Below are 24,122 nucleotides of genomic sequence, written 5' to 3' on the forward strand. Positions count from 1 at the left end.
GAAGCCACCTGTGGAGAACCCCAGTGGGGCGGGTGGGTGGGCAGCAGCAGCAGACAGGTTCACTAGTGCCGCTCGGCCCTGGGGGAGGGAAGGCGAGCGGGTACCCAGGAGACAGCCGATCCGCCGGGGCGCTCGAGCTGCCGGAGACCTGGAGCACCGGTCAGGGCCCAGCTGCACGGTGCAGTAGTGCTTGTAGGTAACTGGAAAGTGGCAATTCCTTATATAAAGTATTTATAAATGGCACCTGTGCGTAGGAATTTAACAGTTAGGGAAATGAATCCTTCACCTAGGCACGTGCCAACTCATACACATTCTTGTATTGCTTTAAAAAAACACACTTCAAATACTCTGGTTTTATATGCAGATAGGAAAAAAAAGATCAAATTTCCCAAGAACACTCCACGATTTCTGAGCTCATACTGTACTGATGAAATAACCTGTTTTCTCTCATGCTTCCTTCCGACAGCCACATTTACAGGATGGATACAGGCGAGGAATCCACCCATACCCTCACCCCTGTGCTGTACCAGGTGGTTTCCCCCCACTCACATGTTTGCCTTTTTCCTCACTTTTTGGCACGCTGGCCATGCCACAGCAGCTGCTTGTCACAGCATGGCTGCGGGGGGACGTGAGCCCGCCTTGTGCCTGGGACACTGCACTGTCCACATCTGGCTCCTGTAAGGCAACTGATGCCTAAAACGGTCGGAGGACTTGAACCAGACACAGAATTGAGCTGAATTTGGCAGTTTCCGCTCCGGAGCGCTGCCGTGCTGCTGGTGCCGTGGCGGTCAGACGTGCCAGCTGTGTGCCTTCAGAACACGGGCAGCCTGCAGGCTGAGCAGGTGGCGTTTGGGTAAGATGCAAAACCATCCAAACGGATAATTTTATGGTTTTGAAAATGCTACTCGTGATAATTTCTGCTCTCCTAACCATCCTAGTTAGTAATTAACTTCAAAGTGAAACAAGGTAGGTGGCAACAAAATGTGCGCAACAAAAAAAAAAAGGGGGACACACACACACACCCCAACTAATTATTAAACTGAACACATGTGAGAAAAGCAAACTGTCCCAACAGTGGTGCTGCTAGTGAAATTCATGGCTGGCTCACCACAAAGGCATTTTTTTACTCCCTGAACTGTGGGGTGCTCTCGGTAGCTCCTCACTGGATGCTGCTGGTGGTGCCGCAGATGCTCACAGGGGCTGAAATCGCGCCCCGGGAGGTGGCAGGGGCTCAGCAGACGCCTCTCGCCCTGTGGTGCAGGGTGAGGTAGGGTGTTCCAAGGCCAGCTCCTAGCGCCGGCACTAGTAAAGTTATTTGCGAGAAGTTGGCCTTGTAAAGAGCTTTCTAAACTATAAAAGTTTTGCCTTCAAAACCCTTCTGATATTTTTTTGTTGTTGTTTCGGCATGTCCACCTCTGACCCTTTCCAAGGAGGTGCCTGGAGATCGTACACAGCTCATACAGAGGTATTAATGCAATTTCAGTCTGCTCTCCTTGCTTTATTTTCTGTTCTCTAGTCCAGGTTAGTTTCTGGTGCTCAGGTACAGCTGCTGGGTTAATGAAGAGTCATTGCATGATTGGTTTAAGCAAGGGAAAAAGGCATAGTGCAGAGGTGTTTGTGAGAAAAAAACAATGCTGGAACTGAGTTTTGCGGGTACAACAGTTGATCCTTTCTGCCCTGCTGGTGTCTCATGCACCGGCAGGTGCAAAACCTGAGGAATGAGGTCTGAGCTCTGTCACCCCTCCCTGCCTCAGCTTGCGCCCCGGGGCTCTGCCGCAGGGACCCTCTGGCCAAGGGGACAGGTAGGGAATTTTCATCCGCATCCCAACCGTGCCTTGTCCTGTCAGCTCTGCAGGTCTTTCCTCAAAGCATGGCTGTTGCAAAGCCTGGCCGCAGCACCCGTCCAGCCCGGCACGCGCTAGATGGCCCTCTGCTGCAGCTCTCCTTCAGGGCAAAACGCAGCTTTGCTCCGCGGTAGGATTATCATCTCTGCATATTTTCCTTCTGGTTTAGAGTTTGTTTTGGAGTACCTGTGTTGCTTTGTGGAGGCGAGTGTCTGAATGAAAGCTTACACACTTTAGGAAAAACAATCACTCAAACCAAGAGAGGGGATAAGCAAAAGCAAACACAAATGTCTGGGTGCACAGCTGAGATGGGCACCCAAACAGCTTTTTATTCCCAGGGGGCAGAAAAGCAGCCAGAGATCAGGGCTCGGAAGAGCCACAGCCATGGGGCTGCTGTGTTGGGGACCTGCATGAGCCCCCGGTGAGGAAAACGCGACGCAGGACCTGTCTGGGGCCATGGGAGCTCAGAAAAGCAGCTCGATCTGGTTCAGCAGCTGGGAGTGGGAACATCTCTGTCTCCACAGGGGCCGGGATGGTGGTGGGGAGGGACAGGCTCCTCCTCATCTCCATGGGGATGGGGCTGGTGGCTCCCTGGGACCTACCAGTCAGGGAGGGGCTGGTACCCCCCACCCTCGTGCAGGCCAAGCGGAGAACATCTTGCCTTGGCGCGCTGAAACCACAGCAGACGCATCCATACCTTCATCTCTCCAGACTGTTAAAGCTCAAGGTGAAAGAAAGCACAACGTTCCTTGCAGACATTCGCTTCGTTGGAGGACAGATGCGCGCCACCAGCAGCGCCCAGCCCTCAAGCAGGCCAGCGCCAGGAGTTGTGACAGGGACCTTGGCTGAGTTTAGGGACACTCGGTGTAGGTGCCTTGGGCTGAGAGGGTGGGGCTGTGCCTGCGGGTGAGTCTCAGTTGCTTTCCTCAAAGCTGCCGCTGCTGCTGCAGGAATGAAACCTCATGGTGCTGATGGGGTCCGACACGTAGCCTGCAAGGGGCAGAGACAAGGTCACCTGCGGCTCAGCGTAGCAGCGAGTCTCCCCCCTTCCCCTGCAGTGACAACGTCAACAAGTAGCGTGCGTGTCATTTTGAGATAAACAGGCACAGACCATGCTGATACCTTTGGCTGTCTGCAAATCTCCATTCAGCATCAGCTGCTGAGGAAAAATGTCAATAAGTAGTAAGCTGGCGCTGTCTTTCATGCACTGAACTCATGATAACCAAGCACAAAGAATGTTTAGTGACTGACAGAAAAACATGGATCTCAGTGTTTTAATAACACTGTGGAAGTTTGCCATTAAAAAAACCCCAACCTTCTGCCCTTTCCACGAGAGCTTCGGAGGGCTCAAAATAAGCATATTCTGGTGCTGTTAAACTGAATTTTAATTCTCGACACTACAAAACAGAAAGCAACTGCTCTTGCCAGCACTGTGTTTCCAAGGAGCCGCTCCAACAATGCCAAAGAGACCGTTTCTCCCTTTACAGGGTGTCAGCTGCTCCCAGGCACCTGGATTTTATCACACTAAGAAAAATCCAGTGGCGCCAACCCAAATTTCTCAGTAACTGGGCCTTGTACAGGGATACTCAGATGCTCGGAGTAGATGAACTAGAACACAGAGACCTCCTGGGGCACAGGGTGGGATGGTTGGCACGCGTCATGAAGGCTCCGGTGTGCCAAACGTAAGACACAGCTGCACAAAATGAAGACTCTGCTAATCACAGCAGTGCTGACCACGGCGCCCCGAAGCGTGACCCGTAAGCACGCTGCTTCATCTCCTCGTGACACATTATGCCTTCGCTGATGGCAGCAAAGCGTTTCCTGAGGGGACTCTCCCTCCTCGCCCGAAGGGGCTGGGCCCACGCTGCGCCCGTCCTGCGCCCGGGGAGTGGCGTGCCCAGCACTGCCCCCAAAGCCGTGGTGCCGCGGGGTGATGCTGTGGGACGAGGCACCTTCAGGAGCAGGACGATGCTTCGTGCCGGGCGGAGCTTCGTGCAGGGCTGCCACACGCAGGGGACCTGCTCTTTAATGAATGCTTCCGAGTTTCCAACCCCTCGCCGTATCCTGCGGGTGATGCCCAGGGAGCGCACGCACGTGTCCTCGCGTCGTGGGGCAGCTGCCGCACTGCAAACCTGCCCAGGCCCTTCCCTGAACCGGGAAACTGGGATCACGGGCTGCAGCAGCACCATGAGCTTCTCTGCAGCGTCTGGGAGCTGCAGCAGCAAGGAGAAGCCAGAGCCAAAGTTAAACTCCGTATTTACACCAGTCTGAACTTCAGAGGCTAGAGCGCGTTCTCTGGGCAGTGTGCATCTGCCTCGCGGTTCCGCTGCTTTCAGGGGACCATTTAACTCACAATTTGTGAAACTTCCCCGGCAGAGCCGGTGCTTTGCTCTCACTGAAAGAGTCAGAGCTGTGTTTACTTGTAGCATTTCTATTTTCAGATGCACTCAAAGAAGAAAATTGTTTGCTATCCCCGAGGCTGTGGCAGGAATGGGAGCAGGATGCTCTGGGGACTTTTATGGAGAGAGGAGAACAGTGAATGTATTCTCTATTGTTTACAGGCTGCAAGTGCAAATTAGGGTAATGGAAAGCATTAGGCAAAAAGCAAACAGAAGGAAAAAAGATCAAAATGGACATGAATGGGGAGAGACAGCAGTGAAATTGGCTTATGTGGCATAAATAAAGAGTGCAAATATTTGCGATCATTAGCGCAAGCACTCTAGTGGAAGGGGCCCAGAACCTGCTGTCTCAGGTGTGCTTTCCCTGGGCCGGGTCTCCAGGGCCGCTGCACCCAGGCCTTGGCCAGGGGGATGCTGGTTCTGCTCGTCCTCGGGCTCCACGTCCCGGTGACTCGGGCTGCGGGAGTCGCCTGCCCAGTGCTGCTGTGTCTGGCAGGCAGGACCTGCCCTTTCCTCGGCACCGTCCTGGCCTTTTCCATCGTTGGGCGAGCGAGCGCAAGGCTCGGCTTGGCCAGCCCTTGGCTGTGACCACGGTCCTGGGGCCCCGACCAGCCGCATCCTGCTCCTGTGCTTTGGGTCCCTTCTGTGGAAGCTGTGGTCCAAGGAACAGGTATATTGAAAACTCTTGATGTCTCGTGAGTGCACTCTGAAATCACTCGTGAATCCCACGGGTCAGACGCCTCCACCAGCCCTTCACTCCCTTTTGTCCCTTTTTAACACAGACTTGAGAAACCCTCTGCAGCATTGCCTGGATGGTTTAGTTCACTCAACATTCCTGTTTCGTTCTTGTTTTCTTCCTCCTCGAGCTTTCCAGTTGCCAGGTACCCGATGAAAGCCCCGAGCTCTCTGTAGCTGTGGGATCCACATGCAACAAGCAATAACAGTTTTTGTTCTTTTTTTCAGTTTCGAAGGTCATTACCTCACTACTCCTTATGAGAGCAACACTGCTGTTAGTGTTGTACTCACTAAATATTTATATGACCAGGTTTTCTCTTTTTCTCACCCAAGGTGCACAGTTTAGGGGAGGGAGTGCAAGAGTCATGCTGAGGCCCCTGAAAACCAGCAAAGCTGAGGAGCTTCTGATATGTGCGTCGGGCAGAACAAACCCTGAATTCTCCTGGTGACAGAACAGGTTGGGGAGTGCAGATGTGAGCAGGGTTTGTGGTGTCAGTCTGCACTCCAGGAGTAGCTCCGTCTCACCCAGCCTCTGCCAAAGCAGAGGGTGTAACGCCACCTCCTTGCTCCCAGACCCACCACCTCGACCGAAAGGGCCCCCAGCTCTGGCGTCTTGGGGGCAGCCGCCGTGGAAGCCGCCGCGAGCTGTGGGAGCCCTGGGACAGCCCTCGCCAGCGCTGAACGCTGCTTTTCTCACGAGGCTTTCTGGTACCTCAGCGAGGTTTTGGTTAACCGCAGCAAGATGCTCAGAGAAGCATTCTGCATTAACTCACCATTTTTGTCGATTGGCGGGTACTGGAAGTTTCTTCTCATCTCATCCAAAGACAGACCCTGGGAAGGGTGTTGCCCAGCGCTGCAAATAATTAAATAAGAGGTGTCTGTTTAGATAAAACTGATAACGTCACATCTCCAGACCATAAGAACTTCTACATGGAAGGAAAATGCAGTAACATAAACCACATCAGCCTGATGCCCAGCCACTGGCCTTTGCACTAAACAAAAAACAAGAGGAAGTTATGAAGAGAGGCTGAAGCACAAAACCCAGTGACTGACTGGCTGAAAGGACTGCAGACAGCTACTGCAGCACCCGCAGGCTGTGGGAAGGGCCAGGATGTCTCCAGGGGAAGAAATAAAATGTATACTTTGCTTGAATTCTTAGTGCAGCGCTCACAGGGTATTTCTTGACGTGTTGGCCCAGAGAGATGGCCCCGGGCCTCCTGGCTGGCCGGCAGCTGTGGAGGAACCACAGCTCTGCTCTGTCCCACGTGAGGATTTCCGCAGAAAGGAGAAACTCAAGCGAGTTACTTGGCCTCTTTGCCCTTGGAGCAGCTCAGAGCAAAACCAGCAGACATGAATCCTCTGGTTTTGTAAACATAGAAAAAAAAAGATGGAGAGACTCGCTGCATCCCGTTGTGCCGGAGAGCTAAACAGACACTAAAGTCATGGGGCAAGAACAACCGAACAGCCGCAGCGTCACGGCTGCCCGGCTCCACGCACGGCGCACGGAGGGTTCAGGGGACGAATTGTTTCTGCCCTGGTGAGAAGCTGTGCGCTGCGGGGCTTCACAGGATGGGATGTCGGTGGAGCGGTGAAAACAGGAGGCAGCCCTGGAAATACAGTCCAGCTGGGGAAAGAAACAACGCGACCCCCCTCCTTCTGAAGATGCCTGTGCTTACAGAAACAGAACCCTAAGAAACAACTGTCGTTGGGAAGTGAGGTCATGAATCACCTCAGCGTGTTGTGTAATTGAAAACCTACTACAGCAACGGTGGAAACCCTTCCCTTTGCATCAAGCGTTGTGCCTCTGGGAGAATCTTTCTGGGTGCTGGTTATAGACTTGAATGTCGTCAGTTTGTACGGCAGAGCCTCTGATAAAAGAATCCGCCTTTCCAAAGGGGCCGGGGTGCAGAGGAGCCTGTTTCAGTGGGCAGACAGGCCCCGGCGCTGCCGCAGGAACCCCGAACCACAGGACACGAGAGGCCCTCGCAAGTGCCCCCCACCCCCGTGTCAACACTAACCTCAGTATGCCACTGCCTTATTCCTTTCATGCAAATTCGTACATTCAACAGCAAAATCAGGCCCTTTACAGAAAATAAAAACCTGGCTCACACTGCCTTCACCCGGACCCCAGTGCCTGTCCTGCTCCAGCAGCGCGACACAGGCAGGGCGTCGCCTTCTGCCAGATGAACATTTCAGGTCTGATCTCTATTTTCACGCAGAAGATTTCAGGGTCTGCAGGCGTTTGCCTCCGGCCTCCCCATCCGAGCCCCCGAACAGGCAAAGGACTGATTCGTTTTGCTCCCGATTCCAGCTCCCGTCTTAGCTGGTTGAATTTCTGGCTCTCCACACCTCCGTTACCAGGAGCCAACCACCAGGGCAGGGCTTGCTCTGCTATTACCGTTTCTGGCTGCTAAGTGGTGCTAAAGGGTAAAGTTTGGTCCAAGCTCGTGGCTCCCCTGGCAGAGATTAAGAGCACCGGTTCTGTTTCACCGCACTCCCGCTCCGCATTGGATGGAAACAGGAGATTGCTAAATTTGCCCTCAAAACCAGGTCTCCCAAGAGGTAGGGCAGACTTAATGGGTCGATAATATAGACAGCCCACATGTGACTTTGCCTTAAAAAATACTTCGCGTTCCTCTTATTCTTCTGTGTTCATAAATTGAGCAACAGGCAGGTTTTAGGACGCACTCTGGTAGGAACAGCCCCAGCAGTCCTGACTCCCGCAGATCTCTGAGGCTGAGACCCTTCCCTTCTTCCTCAAGGAAAAGGGACTTGGCATTAGTGTCTCTGCCTCTGTCCCTGTTGCCGGCTGCCTGTCCCTGCCCTTCTCAGCAGGGGCACCTGCCCCGCCGCTCCATCGGCCAGCAGCACGGCCCCTCAGCCCTCAGCCACGGCACCGTTCCAGAGCAAGATGAAAAAAACAAAACTAGAATCCAGACCTGAGAAGCACAACATCAGAAGGCAGCACCTCTTCAATTACTTTGCTTTCTCCCGCAGCTGCTCTTGGGGATCACTGATCTCTCCCTGTTTTATCTTCATCACAGGCTCCTATGGTCGGAGAACTGGGTGTTCTTCCTGTCCATAAAGCTCCCTCTTGTTAAATAAACTCCACTGCTACTACGAGTCTAACAGAGGGGAGGGCACGTCAGAAATTAGCTTTCACACACTTGGTTGGGCACAAGCTATGCACTCCGTGAGGGGGACCTGTACCTATAAATGTAACAGGAAACAAACTTTCTTGTACATAATAACGATCATGGCATCCCAGTGTGACCTTTCTTCCCAAATTTGCTCATTTCTAGGATTTTCAGCTGGGTTTTTCCTCCTCCTCCTAATCAGAGGGACACGTCTGCCTTGTATTTTGGCAGAGAGAACAAGTCATGCTTCTGATGCGAGTCAGCAGATACCGGCTTTCTGCAGGGCTTCGGTTTGTGCTGAGAGGGGAGCTCATGGGAGAGGGAGAGCTCTGGCCCGCTGCAAGGACCAGCAAACCTGCCCTGGCGTGCCATGCCAACTCAGCCTTCTCTGATTTCAGAGAGCATGCAGAGGTTGTACTGCCTCTGGTCTGACAAATGGTCTGTCGCCCCCACAGCAGCTCCCGCGGGAGTCCGCGCCCTCCCGGGAAGGGCTCGGCTTGGCAGCAGGGACTGCTCTGGGGGGGCTCAGTGCCACCCGCCTCCAGCCACCTCCTGTGGCTCCGAAATGCTGCCCGTGGTCTAACCTGGGTTTTCCATCTTGGCACTAATGCCACACACTGCAATATTTTTTTCTTTTTTCTTTTTTTTCTTTTTTAAATCTAAAGAAAAACATGTCTTTTAGCTTTTCTTTGGTGAAATTTTTCAAATTGAAAATGCCTTGTGATATAAACACTGTCCTTCCCAGAGCTGTGGGCAGGTAGGGAAGGTACATCCATCTAGTGACCACTTGACGCTGTCCCCGTGGAGGGGCAGCCCTCAGCCCTTTGTTTCCTGGGATAAAGCACTGGCACTGCATGCAGAGCCTGTGCGCGGAGGGACTCGATTTTCTACTATTTTGATGTTACTCACAGTGAAAAGTGCAAAGGCTGAGCTGTTGTCTTGGCAGCAGGATGGCTTCCACAGCGCTCAGATAACCCAGACACCCCCCGCTACAGTGGTTATGGGAAGGGACAAGACTGCAGAAGTGCTTTCCCCGGCCGCTGACCAACCCCGGGGTGTGCTCCTACCCTCTGCCTTCCCACACAGCCACGTCCCCCAGTTGGGCACAATCCCTGCTGCAGGGAGCCCCCGTTCTGGGCGTGAGCCCCGTGGCCGCGGGCAGGACGCGGTCCATCCGATCAGAGCCAGGGCTCTCCTCAGCCCCCGCGACCGTCCGTACCTCTGGGACCAGACGGCGTAAGCCCGCGCGTTCAGGGCGTACTCCAGTTCAAAGCGACTGCGGAGTGCTGCAACGTGGCTACGGCCAGGGCCCCCGCGCCCAGCGAGGCAGTCCGACGACGAGGAGGGAGACAGAGAGCCACTGCTGTTGCTGGAGGCTGGAGACATTAACTGGATTAAAAAAAAAAAAAAAAAAAAAAAAAAGTGTGTCTTTTATTACATATTTACAAGTCTTTCCTCAGCGCCCTCTTGTAAGTTGTGTCCCCCACATTTATAGAGAGATTTATAGATCAGGTGGGGAGGTGTGGGTGCTGCCTGCCAAATGAAGTGCTTAATTCATCGTGGCCCAGGGTCTCCAAGCTGGGGTCAGGTGGCTCCCAGGAGATGGGGCAGCCACGAGTTCTCTGGCCTGGGAGCATCCATGGGCAGGTGGGAGACGTCCCTGCCTGCGTGGGGGGAGCCGCGGGCCGGGGCCTCCCCAGCTGTGCCGGAGAGGGGTCAGTGGTGCCCGAGGCAGTGGGGGTGTCCGAGCGTCCCGGACAGGGACCCCCAGGGACGGGCAGCGTGAGTGCGGGGCTGGCATGGCCTGTGGGCTTGTACACATGGACCAGCCCCACAGCCCGGGCACCCGCCGCAGCAGGGACCTCGGCTGCCTGGCACAAAAGGTCCCTGCTGCTCCTCAGGAGGAGAAGGAACCATCTGAGAGAGGAGAAGGAAAAAGAGAGGAAATAGAGGGAGGTGGAAAACTCCCCGCCTTCATCGGCTGCAGTACTTGACTTCCTGGGGATATTGCTCCTTGAAACTCCCCTCAAACGAGGCTTTGTCCTGGGCACAGCGGAGCCCCGGTCTCACTCCCCGGCTAGACAATGCTGTGTGTTTTTCTTTTTGTGTGTAAGCTCTTGCCCCAGATTTCTTCCTCCACGCGTTGCTGCCTATGTATCACAGAAGTCAGGTCTCCCATGACACGACAGAGTTTCTTATGATATAGTGCTTCACTTTTTTTTTTTTTTTACACTTAAAAGCTTTCACCTACGCACAGAGCAACCAGCTGCTGTCAGAGCATGAAGAAATGTAATAGATTATGGGTGTCTTTTCTGACCCTTAAGCTCAAGCGCAGCGATCCATTTTAAAAGGAGGTTGGTTTTTTGTTTTTTTATTTAAAACTCTTATGTGCATATGCGCACACACATACACATGCACAGAGAGAATATAATTTCAGGAACTGCATCCCTGAATCATTTACTTTCTGTATCTACACCGGGCCGAAGGCTGATACATCCATCTGTGTCACAGCCCCACTCCAAAGCAGGAATTGCCTTTGCATTTACCCTTCCTGTGTTCTCTCTTTTTACCTTTCTCCCAGGGGTCTTGGCCAGTCTGTCTTCTTTTTAAACCAAAGTCTTGAATGGGACGCAGGGGAGTAGAGTTCTGCCTGGGAGGGCTGTGAAGTGCATCCCACGGCACCATCACGCTCTCCCTTCAGCTACTCCCCGAGTAGCTCCTGACACGCCCAGCGGTACCCGGTCCCTGCCTCTTCCTCCTGGCACCCCTGCAAACCTCTGATGACAACGTGCCTTGAAACCACGGCGTGCAGTGGGATGGAGCCCAGGCGGCTCGCAGGCTCCAAAGCCACCACTTCCCCCAGGCACTTGAGCGCCCGACCACGCGCAGACGCTCCCGGCGGAGGGAAGGTCCTTACCTCAATGTTGCACAGACATTCCTCTAATTTCGTGACTACTTCTGAAAACTCCGGTCTCCCCTGTGAACGTGATAGAAAAAAGCAGAGCGGTGTTAAAAAGAGAAGGGGGCATATTCTCTGTGTTTACACTGACTGATAGATGTGTGGTGAATCACATCTCCCCTCCGCTTCCCCTCCGCTGGGTTTCAGACCCAAATGGCTCTGGGTCTGCTGGGAACCCAGTGGGAGCTGCACGTCCTGTGCCAGGCTGGGAAGCGAAGAGGTGTGTGTGCAGCAACTCGGACGGAGTTATTCCTCTCTTTGTCTGTAACAACGCGATTTCAGCTCATAATGACCAGGTCAGGAGATTACAAACATACTAACAATAAATTCCTGGCCCTGCTGGCACATCAGGCGTTCCCCCTTGTTGCTCACCCACCGGACCTTGGGCACAGCGATGGCCGTGAGGAGCCCCCCAGCGCTGCACTCACATCACCCATGTGCCCCATCCCCGCAACTGCCCCCCGCTCCCAGACACGGCTCCATCCCCGCCTGTTTTATGTCCGCAAGAGTCCGCGAGGGACAGGATCGGGCAACAACAAACACACTCCTCCCCGGTACCGCTGAGCCATGCCCCGCTCCCAGCACAGTCCCCAGGGCAGCTCAGGTGTCGCGTACAGCAGGGCTGGACAGCGGAGGACTGGGAATGCCTTAATGAAGTAACTGTTAAAGCAGCCCCTCACTCCCATCACATCTTCCTCACAGCATTGCCTGCAGGGGGCAGGTGTAATATTTTGCTCATTATGGTGCTTCACTAATGGCATTCGGTCCCTCCCCTGGAGCGGTACGCTCAGGAGCCATCCCTGTGTCAAGGATTAATCTACATGCTCCATAGCTAAGCGAGACACTTTGGCAGAATTGCCTGTTAATCTCTGCAGTGAATTTACAGTAGGTCCGTATCGATGGGTGCAGGGTAGGCTGCTGCTGCGCAGCAAACCGTGCTGACGAGAGCACGCTGCTTTGTGCTTCTCTGCCCAGTGCCCCTCCTGAAGCTATTCCAAGGCCCTCGGGAGTAACTCAAAACCTTTGTTACTGAGAATGGTAACAAAACGCCTTCAATAAAGCTAATTTCACTAAGTTTCTGCCCACATCTCGTGCAAAGTTCAAGGCATCTACTGGCTGATCGAGCTATCAATTGCCTCGTATTTCTATCACGCAGCTCTAAAGCATCAGCAAGATTAAGTGATGTTGGAGTGGTACTGATGAGTAACAAAGTGCATTAGGATTCCAGAAAGATGGTTTCTTTTTATTGGGGCTAAATGAGCTGTGGAAATGCTAACAACATACAGTGACTACATCCATTACATAGTGCTTGCTTAAGTCAACAATTTAATATGACATCTTATTAATAAATTTAAACAGAATGTGATTTACATGCTGATGATTATTAGCAGCTACTTTATGGTTACATGGAAGACAAACCAAGCCACACCTCTCCCCCACCCTAATATTAGCTCATGGAGTGCAAAGACGAGAGCACATTCAAGACGCCAGGAAGCACTAATAACAACAAACAAACTAGCGATAAAATAAATTAGCTACGCCCTACAAATACACCGTATCTGCCACCCTCACCCCGCCACATCCCGTACGTAACCAGTAAGGAACACGGGGACAAAGCCCACTGCAGTCTGTTGGTCGACCCAAGTCACACAAACCTCCCTCTCCCCCGTCTTGGTTGAGCACTTGAGCAACGTGCTTTAGTTCAGTAAACCAGGTCAGAAATCTCTCAGGTATCCAGGACAAGGACAGGTTTAGGGACACAATAACCAGTTTTTCTAATCTAGGGTAACTACAGAACTCCAGGGCACAAATCCAGGACTCTCTCGAGTAGAAGATTCAAAGCCAGAGTATCTGGTTCAGTAACATGAGGCTGTAATATGAAATAAGGCCTCCTGTAACACCAGAAAACGACACAGGTTCTAAAATCTGCTCCTATTAATCAGAAATGAAACTTCCCTGTTGCCCAACGAAGGCCTCAAATGCCAGAATAGCACCAGAACATCCAATCAAACCAAGTTTCCAAACCCAGAGCCTACCCCCAGACTGCTTCTTGGTGGAACATTTTCTAAGCAAACTGAATTTCCAGTCTCTGGAGCGTATTTCTTGAGCCACGTGCCAAAATCGCCCTGCAGCTGCTGCAGGGGCGTTTGCAGAGGTGACGTTATAGTCCATGTGGGGTCCCTCTCCATAGTCCCTTACGGGAGAAAGGCTTCACAGAGCCGACAGTCATCTGGCTGCTCTTTCCATCACCAGGAACGCTGCCAGAGCCCAGAAGCGATGAACAAACCCGACATTCTCATGCTCTACAAATGCCAAAGCAGGAACACTGTCCGTAAGACAGCCTCGACTGGTCTGAGCCCACGCAGGTGCCCTCACACCCCGATACCCACATCTGAGTTTCCACGTGCAAACGCAAGGATCTGGGCATAATCCACCCAGTCAGGAGACACAGCGGGGTCGTGGCACCAGAGGAGTGCTGGTTATCCACCCGCCCGTGGAAGACCTGACCCTCGGTATAAGGACAAAGATCAGCCAGGGGAGGGTCGCTGCTGTTCCTCTGGCACCACTCAGTCCTGCTGTGGCCCCAAAGGCCCCCAGTCTGAGGACAACGGTGCTTTTGCAACCTTGCCTCAGTTAGCTCGTGTTCCCTGTAGTGCAGAAACAGCAACAGAAGGCGAAAGCCAGCCCAGAGCGATCAATCTTTAACCACCGTTCTGTAATCTCAGAAGGGAACGCTTTTATTATCCTTTATGCTGTTGCTATTGAGTTAACCGGGATAATCGGACAGACTTCTCCAGTCATTAGAAACCAGCCACAGCTGCAGCACGTGAGAAAGGTGCCGTAGCAACCACCTTACCGCAGTAACTCCTTGTTAAATCAGACTCCTCCCGCAGACGTTGCTGGGCTCCGACACAGTGATTACAGCAGATGCAACACACATTTTTGAAACTCACAGTACAGTTGCTTTCTATCCTAAAGAGGAGCTTATTGATCGTAACACGTATCTGACATTTGTCTTTATCAGCATTAATCAGAGTCCCACGTGAAAATTCCCAGGGTATCAGCTGGGGAAGAAGGATTCATTGTGTTTACCATTCTAAGCCTCTCAGAAATTAAATTCCATATCATATAGGGGGAAAATTGAAATAATAGCAAGACCTATTCCAGCTGTCTAAGCGCTTATGGGAGAGGCCTATTTTAGGATTAGCAGTGATGTAGCTGATGAGCTGCAGGCGGGCTGTGTGTGTGAAACCCATCCATCATCGGGCCGTGCCCCACCGGCCTCCAAGCGGTGCTGCTTTCCTACCTCCCTGAGCAATGAAAAATGCATCCCAAAACAGCAGCAATGATAATAAGCAATGTGTTAATTTTAAAATATAATAGGACAGGTGGCTTTCAGTTTTTCAGACAAATATGTCATGTCATGCCACAGCCAAAAAAAAAAAAAAAAAAAAAAAAAACAGATGACAGCCCATCCTGCTTCCAATAAATGATGGAGGGCCTGGGTAAAGCGGGAGGCTGGTCCCTGCAGCCCCCCCGGGTGGGATGGAGAGGATGGCAGCGAGCTCTCGGGGGAAGCACAAGGCACTGGTGTGACCCCCGGGGCCGTTAACGCTTTGACACGTGGTTGTCTGAGAGACCCTCCCCGTGCTCCTGCGCCGATGTCCCATTCCCCAGCGTGTGTGTGTCCTGTCAGTGACCCCTCCTCTGTCCCCACAGACACCAAACAAGGGGCCACCAGACTGTGGCTTGGGCAAAGCACGGCTGTCCCCAGGCCTTTGGGAGAGACTGGCAGCTGGCTGTGTTTGTTCTGGTTTAGTACCCAAGATGTATTTGCCACTGGATATTTAGAGAGCTGTCAGCATGGTATGAGTACTCCTTGAATAAAGCAATATTAATTAGAGGAACAGACACTTCCCTGGGATTTCAGAAATTAAAAAGCAACGAGTAAATATTTTCCCCTCCAATAATCCAAAAGAACCCCTTTCTTTGCCTTGGAACAAGTGAAAAACATGGCTTGCCAGCTCCAAATATCACAAATATAATCTTCTCAGGATTAAAGCTACAATAGGAAACGGAAATCAAGAGCCAGAATATTTCTACAATTTGGAATTTACGTTCCTGTTTCTCTTTTACAGCTGCTTCTGTACAACCCAATGCCTTAAGCATCTCTTATGGGATGCTTGCAACAAGTCAGAGGTTCTGTGCCCCGGACAAAAGGAGCAGTTCCAGGAAACGGGAAGATGCTGCGGGATGAAGACAAAGGCCCCGGGGTGCTGGCAGAGGGGATTTTCCTGCCTGGGGCTCAGCGCCAGCCCGGTCCGTGGCTCTGCCCCCACTGAACACCCCACGTGTGCCGGCTTTGGACTGACACTGGGGCAGCGCGTGGCGCTGTCGCTGACACGTCTTTGAGCATCTGGAGGTGGCTGCGGCGGTTTCTCCTCAAATCCCACATAACACTTCACGCTTGTCACCTACCTCCTCCTTTCACCCGTGTCTGTGTGCAGGCCCTCTCTTCTGCACAGCTGCCAAAAGCCACCCTGGAACAGCCCTTTTCATCCGAAGGCCTTGCCCGTGGCCGTGCCACTGCCTGCAGCCCGTCACCTCAGGCCGAGATCTCCCGCAAGATCTCGGCTCAGAAGGGGTAGGCACAGCCCGCGCTTGGAAGCAAAACAAAATATGACAGCCCATCCTGGAGCCCAGGGGTTGTTTTCTTTGCTGCTTTTAATTCTTCCTCTTGCTTGGGTTAATCATGGTTTTGCATTTATTATTGCTGTCCTAATCTTGCACTCAGGTTACAAGTAAAACCTACGGAGGAATATATTGGACTAACATGAGGTCGGGACAGGAAAGCAGTATATTTGGTTTGACTGAAAAGCAGCAGAACAGTACAAGACTCAAGATTTTCCTACTCTATCCTTCAGAAAACCGATGGATTTTTTTTAATCAGCAACAAAATTATCTTTAAAAAAACCCCTCACACTCACTCAAGATACAGACACATGCCCAGGACTCCAGAGTAACGGTGTGCCATTGAGGACAGCGGCGTTTGGATGACCAACACCAGAGGAGTTACCTTTAGAATAATAAAACACCACCAGAGCACCTGCAGTACTCTCCGCGGAAGGGATCATGAAGTGATTCTTCTTAAGAAGGAAATCAAGAAGTGTGCCCTGGTTTTGTGCCACTTTAAAGTTCAATCAGTTAATTTTGTTGGGCATTATAAGATGCCGCTGTAACATGAGAGTGTCATCCCCACAGTGCTCTAAGGTGACAATGTCTTATCCGTCCTGGGGTTAAGATCTTTCATCCCTACTAGGAAACAGTCTTACCTCAAACGCAGGAACTGTGATAAGTTCCAGAGTTATTCTAGGGGAAAAAAACCCATAAAGGTGGAGAAAAGAACAAAAATAAGTAGCAGAATAACAGAAGAGTGTGTAATGGTGAAGAGCTAGCTGCCCTTATCAGCTGGAGTCAAGAGAAGAGGAATGCCAAAAACCGGCAGCTGTTACGTACCTAAGGTAGCAAAGGGGATGGGTGTTACCATCGGCTCCTGTGAGGCAGGATCACAGGAAAAGCAACTGCAAAGCGCTGGCGTCAGACCCAAAATGATTATTTGTGAAGCTAGAAGACGCAGGAGTTCAGAAACAATAAATGGGAAAGGTAAATGGTCTCCATTCGGGATCTTCCTGGAAATCAAAGCTGTGTCAGAGAAGACCAAGCCAAATGGAAAAGTAAAATGAAAATAAGGGGACACGTTGACTGTAAAATTAAGTTTGCATCCAAGATTAGAATCCAGCCAGGCGGACTGTCCTGTAGTGAACAGCTGGAACAGAACATCGGTCACCAGCACAAGGAACTGCTGAATGAAGTGCTGAGAAAACTGCCAGCAGGTTTGAGAATACAGCTGATGCAAGCAGAAAGAAAAGTAAAGCCGGTAACTTGTACGATCATCAATTAGCACACTAGTGTTCATGAAGATGAAGAGATTCACGCCAAAAGCCTTGCTCTGCACATTGTGACTAGCAGCCTCCGCCTGGGAGCAAACCCACGGGAGGTGCAGTCAGGACACAAATAGTGTTAGACACCAGAGAACTGTCGGGGCCTGCAGTGTCGCGGTAGTGGATGTTTATCACCCTTCCCACAGTATTTCCGATGGAAGAAGAGGAAGGGTCAAAGGCAGAATTCCTAAAGAACAAAAAGCACCTTGCCTCCGTTCTCATCCTCTCAGACTGAAGACGTTTCTCTCCTATTTTCAACCCTGAATTGCAGAATGTATTTCCTGCAGAGGGAAATTAAGGTGATGTGATGGAGGCCACAGGATTACATGAGCAGAGACATTTAAAAACAGGAAAAAAAATGCCAATTCTTCTTCAGGTCTCACTAATGAGCCAGGAGTGGTGAAGAACTCGGATGAAAAAATCCTAACATTGAATTGGGTAGAGAGAGAGGACCAGTTTTTGAACATACAGCACAATACTTCAGCCAAAGCCAGGAATACAAAATCCAGAGCAAAAATGTAACTATAGCAGAAATATCAAGGATTTGGGAAGCACATGAAAACATTCGCAAGGAGGCCTGTCTGTTGTACATCCTGGAATTCAGCTGCTGTGGCCCAGGTCTCTACAAAGAATGGTGCAATTTCAACACACACACTGATCCCTGTTAGAGTCACCAAGTTTATACTTGAGTATGCTGGTTAACTGGCAGTTAACTAGAGGTTAAAAAAAAAAAAAAAAAAAAGAGAGAAATTGATATTGCAGACAACCTGAACAGGACTGATAACACTGGAGAAGGTGGAACAGAACAGAGGAACCACAATGCCACTTAATGAAAAAGAATTGAAGTTGAAAACATTATTTTTCAGACACACAAATACTCTCAGATACCAAACCAGAAAATATGCTACAGATTTTGGAGAATGTGAAGAGCAAAATATATTAACAGTATAAAAAAAGCATCAGGTTACACCTAGTACAGCCAGCGTCCTCAGTCCTACAGAAAATAGAAATATGTTACTGGGCAGTGATACCAGTCTTCAAATCGACAGTGCCGTGCGTACAGAGGACACGCAGAATCTGCAAGACTTGGAAAACAATCAACCCTGTCAAGTCAGCAATGAACTCTATGCAGCTGAAAAGCCCCTGGAAGAACGTGAAGGGGCTTTGTTACCGGAACGAGGAGACAGCAGAAAATGAGACGCCTTTAATTCCTTGCAGAATAAACGAAGCTGAAAACTCCACTACAAAAGTATATTGTACCCACCATCTGTGGAATATGCTAATGCATCACCTTTTGGAGGCAAGAGAAAGTGAGGAAAAGGCCTCGTCACGACAGTGCTCTTTCCCTTTCTTCAAACCTACAGGCAGACTGACCCAGCCTTCCTGGAAGTTATGAGCATCACGTGGTGGGGAATTTCAACAGGGCCAAAATCGTAAAATGGTTTTGGATTAAAGTATTAGAAAAAAATTAAAGGCAATTCAGCTCAAGTAATTTCACTCAATTAACCGCGTAGTGGTTCTGGCAATGGGAAGAATCAGGCAGGAACCACACCTGGTGTGTGAGACAAGCACCGCCACAGAATACAAGCGAGAGGAAGATAACCCATGGAAAGTTCACTGACCGGAGCAGCCAGGGGTATTTATGACCTGGAACGTACAGCGCGAATTTTATTCAATGTGAAAATTTACATTTGCACTTCTCAAGACCACGTCTGCTCTCTGTAACGTACAATTTGCAGCACTTAAAACATTTCAGCGCTCGGCTTATTACCGTTTGCTTGACTGAAAGTACAAAATCGGTTTTTATACCGGCATCCATTAAGTTCTATCCTAATGTCACTTCGCTGGGTAAGTTGTCTGGCCTTCCTTCCCCCGTAAAGCACAGGTACCCGCTGAGTCGCTGGTGGTAGGGGCTGGTGTCTGGCTCCCCCAGCACGGCTGCTTTTGAGACCCCGGGGCGGCGATGCCGTGACCAGTCACCACACGCTCGCCAAACGCTTCGCTAGCGCTGCTGCTCGAAAACCAGACTTTAACACAGTTGTTCTGAGAATATAAAAAATATTCTTAACTCTTTCCTTGCATTTTCAGACCCACAGGTCTGAAAGTTATCACTAAAAGATCACCTTACGAGGACTAGTCTCTTGGACTAGGCAATGTGTCCTCAGTGGTCTTATCTACTCTGCGTTTGAGAGGAGAAAAATGTATTGCTTTAAAGGCATGAAACACAGTGATAAATATACATACATACATATATATATATATGTGTGTGTGTGTGTTTCACAAAATGCAAATACACAAGATCAGCATACGGAGTTCAATTTACGGCAGCTTAAAAAACCCCACAAAACAGTGAGAAGTTTTGGCTATTATGGAGAGCAGTTGCCATGAAGAACAAAGAGTCCCCAGACTGATCCCTGTTTCTCTCAGAAACGGGATTTCTCGTGATTTCTGACTGCGTGTCCTATCCCCAGCTATTCCCAGCACAGGGATCGCAGCAGCCTGCGGGAATGCCGGGGAGAGGAGTTCTGATTGTCTGCGGGTCACGCCTCCTGCGCTTGTACCCTGTTAGCGTATCATGGAATGGCCTCAGGACATGGTATAAAAGTAGTCAGAAGTTTAAAAACTTCCAGGGCAACTTAGGTCCTCTTTGTGATGTACGGATGTTATTTATCAAATGGAAAAAAAATCAAGAATTCATAGAAAATACTTAAAAAAGTCTGAGGGCAGCAGGCATTTTTCTACTCAATAAAAACTCAAGTCATAATCAAAGTCACATAATATTTAAAGTTTTGTCGAATGACTAAACATTCATTTATTTCCCCCTCAATTCACCAGCCCTCTGTGTTTGACACACACTGTGATCTCTGAGGGCTCTCTGCCGCGGCACCTGCCTCGGGCGCGTTTGGGGCAGGCACACGACGCCGGGCGTTGGGTTGGGGTTTTCCGGCCATGGAGGCACTCACCTCGGGACAGGCGTTCCAGCCCCTCATCAGCAGGGTGGAGATGGGCTTGGGGATGGAGTACCCGATGGGCGGGCGGATGTGGTGGTACGCCATGTCGGCCGCCGCCGCCGCTGCAAGCAAACAGCCCGACAGAAACCCGTTAGCACCCAGCAGCCACGCACGCTCCCAGCAAAACACAACCTGCTCACCTCCGAGATACACCCGCCAGGCACAGGAACCCTGAACCTTCGACTAAAGACTTGTAGCTCAAAGGGACTGTCCAGTCCCTCCTGTTTCTAAAGCTAGGGCGGCCCATAACCTTGAGTGGAGACACACTGCTGTAAAGACTGAGCACGCGTGAAGGCAACCTAAATTAGCTTAAACCCCTAAAAATAAAAAGGGTCTTTGGGGGGGGAAGAATTAACCTTCAGCTCACTTAAAAAATTTATTATCTTCTTTATTAAGACTGGGTGACAACTGGTGTACTCCAGTTGCAGATATACTGTCAGATCTCTTAACCCAAGGCTCGTTCTGTTATGGTATAAGACAGAAATTAATTTTCAGAGTTTCTTTACTAAAAAAAAAATAAATCTAGTGAGTGCCTTCTTATAAGTGCAGGCCACTACTTAATGAAACAAAATTGCCAAAATGCTTCCCTAATTGGATTTACATGTTCACTGCATTCAAATACATGGTTAATCCCTCTCATTCCTTTTGAGCGCAATTTTTTCCAAGTCAAAACAAATGTATTTTGGACTCTTATCAAAAGGTAAGTAAAATCATTTGTTTGCTGACACTTTAAAATGATGTGATCAGAGGATATGCGACGTGCGGGGAACTCTGAGATGGGAACCATGAGACTAAGGAGAACGGTCCGGGGTTTTGTAACCATGGCGGTTCTCATCACAGCATTCATCACAACCCACGGTAGCGTCAGCCACTGTCTGTCCCCGTTGCAGCTTTTGTCTGCGTAGTGGTGTTTCAGAACGTTGATACCAGATAAATCCTGTGATAGCGTAACTGTATGTTGGCAGGAGGGGCAAACACGAGCCGCCTGATTTTGATTCCCCTCTGATGAGGTTTTGAAGGATGACTCAGATATAGCGGGTTCTCTTTTGCCCGGCAGGCACTACGAAACGAGGGCAAATGCAAATCAGATTCAGGCAGCAGTGAAATACGCTCCAGTTCTTTTCTGCCACAGGTAACGTTAGTGAAATATTACCTATTGGCAAAAATCTCATTTTACTAAAGTTAATGGGATTTATTCCATCAGTTTAACGGGGTCAGGATTAGAAAAAGAGAAGGAGAAACACACCGCGTGCCTCTGTATGCTTCTGAAGTACCGTATTTGTGTCACTACTGTTGGGGCTCTCCTTTCACTGCCAGGTTTTTTCTTCAGCTAAGAAATGCAGATGTTAAAAAGTACTTTAGATTGGTTGAATTAAATGACAAGAATCTATTTTTTCTCAAAAATGAGTAAAAGAGAAAAGAGTTTGGGTGGTGCCCAGATCTCTGAACTTAGTGGTGCTTTCCAGCTCTATATTGTGATATCCTTGAGCCCCTGAGGGTTTTCTGGTTTGACTGGTTGGTCAGGTCCTGCCTTTTTTCTGGGTCAGAGCAACTATAAACCATGAGAGGGATCAATGACAACCTATCTACAAAAACGTTATTTCAGTTTGTTCTTGTTTATGGATCAGGGGAGCAAGTGTAGTGACTGCAGAATGTTAATCAGCACCTCCTGGATTGGACACCTGTGTGTTTACAATCACAATATGCCATTTCCCTGTGCAAGTGTCATCTTCCCATTATTTTTGCTATCTGGGATGCAATGGCTCACTAGTTCCACACCTATAATTTCCAGACTTCTATATCTCTGTATTTCCCCACAAAGCTCTACCCGAAGCTTACACGCTGAGTTTTTACTGGGGTAAATTGAGCACCACCTGTGGGAAACAGCCAAGGAAGAGGATCATCAGCTCTCAGAGGGTGTCCTCTTCTCCCCTGGATGTTCCAAAACATCTTTGGAAGGGCAGACTGCACACCAGGTAGGTGCCAACCACCTCCACAGGCGGGCTGTGCCCAGAGCGCAGCAGGACGCCCTCACATCACGCCTCACTGTCACGTGCGCGAGATACGTAACGCACGGTCAGAGAACAGGGACAAGGCTCTCGGGAAGTGGGATGGGGTCAGCCTGGGAACCCTTCACAGGTTTCCACCTCGCTGACAGACCCAGCTCAAGCTCCAGCGAGTGGGCAACGAACACGTCAGCGCATCTGCTGCGGAACCTGCACCCCAGGCACACCGTCCCCGAGGGAAGCGGTGAGAGCCAGCCAGGACCAGGCACCTGGTCAGCCTGCACGGGTCTGCAAACCCCCTCTGGTTGCCTGCGTAAGCCGGGCGGAGGCAAAACGCAGCTCCTGTGCCTCTGTGTGCCGGGGCTCAGCCTCCGGGTGCATCCCAGCCCTAAACTGGCTACAGACTGCACGACACTGGCAGCGTGGCTGGGGCCTTCGTGAAGCAGTGATCCCTTAATGATGTCATTAATGATCAGCTGGCTGCTTAATGGCTGTATCTGAAGTATATGCAAACTCTCATGCTGTAAAAACCTCAGCAAAGAGGTAATCTCAGTACTTCATGAATATTAACTTTTGCATTCTCCAGTTGCTGCTCAGAAACATCATTCTTCACACGTTTCCACTTGTCTCTTTGCAGGCACCGCTGAGCACCCCCGGGAGGATTCCCTCCCAACCAGGGGCGTGCTGCGGGCTCTGGTTCCGCAGGGCTGCGGACCCCAACAAGCGTTATGGCCGACTTTATGATGAAGTGATTTAATTGGGGAATGCACCTGCTTTAATAGAGCTTCTATTTGATAAATTAAGTAGTGACTTTGATTCGATACCCACAAAAGTGTTCATTGCTATTAATCAGATAGAGATCTGATCAGTGGTTATCTTAGTATGGAGCACACCTGGATGTCACGGGAAACTGCACTAGAGAACGTGCAATTGCGTTTAATGGGGGTGACTACTTTTATTTCAGTGGGTGACATCTAGCTTTCATTATAATCACATTTTATAATCATATATTCTTTCCGACACCTAATTATTTCAGTGAACTTCAGAATGTGCAGGCTTAGAGGTCCAGGAAATCAAAGCTAACTATAAACCAGAAAAGAAAGTCAGTTATGCACAGTTAGTGTTCTGCAAATAACATACAAAGTTTTAATAAAGAAAATCCCTTACCTTGAAATACATACTTTGAGAAGGATATGGGATTTGCATTTAACTGAGTAGTCATTATCTGAACATAAATGGGGGACTTTCATATAGACTATAAAATATAGCACACCCTCAAAGTTGATTTTTGCAGAATATACATATAAATCAGATGTGCACATTCAGTGTATTTTTTTTGGGGTGTGTAAATATGTCTTTCACAAGCAGAATAGTTTGAGGTACCACAGAGACTAGGAACTAGTGGTAAACCACGATTCTTGCATCTGAAAAATGACCCGTTTTGTGACCTTGTACAAGATCTCAGTTTCCTTACCCATGGAAGGGGTGAAATTACACTTACTTAGGCCACCGAGAAGACCAGAACTCTCTGGGTGGGCTCACTTTAAGGAGAGCAGACCTGGATCAAAGCTGAGCATTTCAGAAAACTGCATCCCCAGGTTTGTGGGCACCAACATGGCCTTTGGAAGATGTGTTTGATAACGGTATTCAAACAGACTGCTGGTGACCTGGAGATAAGGACTGATCACTGCAGTGGGGACAAGGACCAAGCCCCTTCCCAGGTGGGGTGTCTCAGCAGAGCAAGAAGGACAGAAAAAGCTTCAGAAATAAAGAGCCAGCAAGGCCATGGAAGTCATGATACAGGGACTTATTCCGCTGATGTACCACATTTAAAAAAAAAGGGGGGGATGTGGGAGAGAAACAGTACTCCTAAACCTTTTTTATTTCCTTTTATGATGCTCCCAGGGAGCTTTAGACCCTCTTGAGTCTTGTAGTCCTGTCTAGACTGTAATTTGAAGAGAGAGAAATGGTTAATTCAGAAGTAATTGAGATTAAGGTCGGGAATGGTAACCTTACAGGAGGCTTTGGT

General features: G+C 50.0%; 1 protein-coding gene across 1 annotated transcript in view; it reads right to left on the reverse strand.

The window, feature by feature from the left end:
- Positions 1–2,121: 2,121 nt before the first annotated feature.
- LOC113482777 (serine/threonine-protein kinase TNNI3K) overlaps positions 2,122–24,122 on the reverse strand; it is an 87,525-nt gene continuing 65,524 nt past the window's right edge. The window contains exons 22-26 of the mRNA XM_026853837.1: positions 20,040–20,149; positions 11,033–11,092; positions 9,335–9,504; positions 5,752–5,831; positions 2,122–2,834 (exon numbers count right to left, since the gene is read on the reverse strand). Coding sequence (XP_026709638.1) covers positions 2,758–2,834; positions 5,752–5,831; positions 9,335–9,504; positions 11,033–11,092; positions 20,040–20,149 — 497 coding nt within the window. The 3' untranslated portion in view covers positions 2,122–2,757. The remainder of the gene's footprint in view (positions 2,835–5,751; positions 5,832–9,334; positions 9,505–11,032; positions 11,093–20,039; positions 20,150–24,122) is intronic.

This window comes from Athene cunicularia (genome assembly GCF_003259725.1).
Source record: "Athene cunicularia isolate RWA chromosome 8 unlocalized genomic scaffold, athCun1 chr8_part1, whole genome shotgun sequence".
NCBI lineage: Eukaryota > Metazoa > Chordata > Aves > Strigiformes > Strigidae > Athene > Athene cunicularia.